Source organism: Solanum pennellii, chromosome 3 (assembly GCF_001406875.1).
Source record: "Solanum pennellii chromosome 3, SPENNV200".
In the NCBI taxonomy this organism is placed as follows: domain Eukaryota; kingdom Viridiplantae; phylum Streptophyta; class Magnoliopsida; order Solanales; family Solanaceae; genus Solanum; species Solanum pennellii.
This window is the reverse complement of record NC_028639.1, coordinates 5,247,297-5,251,154: the sequence shown is the minus strand read 5'-3', so window position 1 is coordinate 5,251,154 and position 3,858 is coordinate 5,247,297. Positions and strand designations below refer to the sequence as shown.

Genomic DNA, 3,858 nt, shown 5'->3' with positions numbered 1-3,858 from the left:
TTTATTCAAAATGGCTAATAACAAATTTCAATATATATAAAAGAATAAGTGATAGAATATAATTTGAGAAAGTGAATATTTTGATTTAGTTACTATAAATGAATTGAATGATTTTGGTACATAATTAATGAATAATCGTTTTATTCAAAATGGCTAATAACAAATTTCAATATATATAAAAGAATAAGTGATAGAATATAATTTGAGAAAGTGAATATTTTGATTTAGTTACTATAAATGAATTGAATGATTTTGGTACATAATTAATGAATAATCATTTTATTCAAAATGGCTAATAACAAATTTCAATATATATAAAAGAATAAGTGATAGAATATAATTTGAGAAAGTGAATATTTTGATTTAGTTACTATAAATGAATTGAAAGACTTTGGTATATAATTAGTGAATCAACATTATGTTCAAAATGGCTAATCACTAATTGATAAATTTCATTTAGTATATTAAATTATTTACCTATTTTAAATTAAAATTTTCAGATTCATTTACCATAAAACTCAGATTTTGAGTATTAATTCAATATTAATTTACTACTATAATGTTCAATATGAAAGAAAAGGTTACTTTCCATGACAATTTTTGGCTTGAAATTTAATTATTATGGTGAAAAAAAATTTCATTTATGTGTATAAATACTTATGGTATTTCATTTTTTTTGTAGTCATAGTTCTTGAAAACATTTAACTAATATATTTTATTGTAGTCTAGCATGGAGCGTAAGAAAACATTAGGACGCAGAAAAATTCCATTTGAGAAAATAAAAAACAAAGCTGCTCGATCTTCCTCATTTTCTAAACGTCGTTCAAGCTTATATAAAAAAGGCAGTAAACTCGTAAGAGAATTTGATGTCAATCTTGGAATCGTCCTTTCTTCTCCATCTGGTAAATATTATTCATTTGTTCACCCGACTACTGATGTAGTCATTGACAGTTTTATAAATCCCACAACGGAATTAGGTCTAGGTGCACAATTCGTTGCTGCAGAGGCACGCAACAAGGTAATTCAAAACAACGATAGACTAAATGAATTAGATGCAAGAAAAAAAGCTGCTAAGAAAAAAATACGTTTTATGAATCAAATAAATGAGGCTAGAGTTAAATGTTGGTGGGAGTCCATGGATCAATTCAATGCAGAGGAAATAACCAAGTTTGAAGATATCATGAATACCGTTGAGGAACTCTTAAATGCCCAATTGAAGCAGCTAGAAGATGGAGCTTCGTCCTCCTTACATTCCCTTCCAAAGGACGCAAATGAATGATATTTATGCTTCATAAAAATCATCCTCTGATAATATCTTTTATCGAAGCTATATGCAATACTTTAAATTCATATTAGTATTTGTGCTTTATTTTTATTTTGTTATGTTGTTTCAATTATGGTGCACACAATACATGTACTTTGCGAAGATTTTTAATAAATATATCTTGAGTATTAGTATTTTTGTCCCCTACATGTTAGGCATTTTAATATTGTATTATGAGTTCAAATTACGCATTATAACATATCAATTTCTTTATGTGTTATATAATATAATTTTAAAAAACTTATGTCGAAATAATTATTTGAGAAAATAAAGGTGCAAACAATATATGCGAATAAAAATGACTCAAATACAAAATATTTTTTTTGTAATGAAGGAATTTGATCACTCTATATAAAAGAAAAGTTTATGTCTCCTAGTCTTATTTCAAATAGTTCGTAATCTGGATATTCTTAGACAAATATGTAATCATCTTATTTTTTGTTAATGTGATTTTCGAATCAACTTTAGTCTATCAAGATTAGGACAAATGAGAACAATCACTTAGGCTCTGTTTGGAAAGCAATTTGGTAATTGAAATTGGTGTAATTACTAGGGTGGTAATTATCAACATAGTAATTACACTGGTATGTTTGGTTGCCACAGTATAATTACAAATTTAAAATATAATTACACATGTCCTGCTTGGATGCCACATTGTAACTACACATATTCTGTTTGGATGCACAATTGCAATCATAATATTATAGTAAATTTTAAAAATATAAATTAATTATTTAAAATTTATATTAGACAAGTAAGAAACTATATAACTGGTATTAAAATAAATGTTTAAGATATATATTATTTTTTTGAAAATATATTAATTAATAAACATATGTTCTTAACAATATTATGAAAACAATAATTGATTTATGTTTTTTCAAATTAAAACATTTCAATTGAATTGATCATTAAAACTAAAAGTATGAAGTATCCACTAACATCTTGTAATGCATGTTTGATAAAAAGATTAATATATAAATAAAATGTCGTATATTATTAAATATTTGACAAAGAGATAATCTATCAAGTCTAATTTAAAAATAACTTGCAATGTGAATTTAATATTACTAAAACAAATGAAACTGAAAATATAAAATAAATTATAAATTCAAAGAAAAAAATTTAACATAATATTCTTATCAAAATTTCGACATAGCATACATAAATATGATTTATTTATTTATTTAAAAAAAAAACATAAGTCTATACCCTTACTTAGCATAAATTCTATTTTAATTTAAAAATTAAAATACTAATAGAATTATGCTAATAAAAAAAAAGCATAGCATAAATAATAGATAATACGAAAAAAATTGCATAGAATCACATTAAGTAAGGTTGAGAATGAGAAGAAAATGAAATTTAATTATATAAAATATAAAACAAACTTTTAGAATAATAATTTTTTTTTAAAAGAACTTAAAATAATAAAGTAAAAATTAAAATTAAAAATAAAAAATAGAAATAAAAACAATGTATTTAGCTGATAATTACACCATGTAATTACCAACAATTCACAGTATTTGGCTGTGACTTGGAGAGTGTGATTATCCCCTGCCAATTACACTAATTACCTGTTAACCAAGTAATTACGTATTCAACTAAACATCACAGACAATGTAATTACTGTAATGACCCGAAAAGTCATTTAAAAAAAAAATAATTTATACGAAATTTCAATTGTTATCCATATCGATAGTTGCCCCGAGTATTTTGATTAGTTGGTGAAATTGATTTTAAAATTTTAAACCATCTAATAACTATAATTATTTAATTAACATAAAATATTTTAATAATTAATTTAATTAATAGTTGATGAGTCAAATCTATTATTTATTAAATATCCGATGTCTTGTGACCCGTACAAAATGAACTAAAATTTATAGGGTTGAGTATTGACTCTTTCGAATTCAAAAAAAAAAAACAATATAGAATGTCGAGATGGCCTCAACTGTTGCGGCGGCAATTAATATCTACAATGGAGTGCTTCAGGTAAGTGCCTCACAAAATCCAAATATGACCTCTCTTTGGTATCATATATTATAATATTGTTAATGTTGGTTCTGTTAAAGCTAAGGGACAAGAGATAGTGGTCTAATTATGACATTATGATGAGTAAATTACTAATCTAAATTAATAGAAGGGTGTGGTGCATAATTCCTACTAATTATAATTGTTTCTGTGTTTTATTTTCAGTTTGGGAATACATCTTACTATCGTGTTGTAACTTCAATTCTTTTAATATGCATTGAGATATGTAATGTGTATTATGTTATAGGAGAACTATTATGTTTTTAGTGTTTAGAGAAATTATGACTTAATTTTACACTTAAAATTTAAGAAATATGGAATTTGACATATTAGTTGGGATCAAGACTTAAGAACTTGAATATGGTAATATGAGTGTTGCTAGTATTAAAATCTTACTATAATTCCTCACTTGAATAGATTGCTTTAAGTGGAAATTCACCGAAGGGGGAAGGCTCAAGTCCTGAATTGATTGTTCTACTATTTGAGGCAAGTGGATTTCT

At 24.9% G+C, this 3,858-nt stretch overlaps 1 protein-coding gene across 1 annotated transcript; it reads left to right on the top strand.

The window, feature by feature from the left end:
• The first annotated feature begins 730 nt into the window (after positions 1 to 730).
• Positions 731 to 1,279, top strand: LOC114076370 (agamous-like MADS-box protein AGL29). The gene has a single exon (XM_027915268.1). The coding sequence runs from the start codon at positions 731 to 733 to the stop codon at positions 1,277 to 1,279; it is 549 nt and encodes a 182-aa protein (XP_027771069.1).
• The last annotated feature ends 2,579 nt before the right edge of the window (positions 1,280 to 3,858 follow it).

What these genes read in the sequence shown, in the direction of transcription:
- LOC114076370 (XM_027915268.1), top strand. Translation starts at nt 731, where the DNA reads ATGGAGCGTAAGAAAACATTAGGACGCAGAAAAATTCCATTTGAGAAA.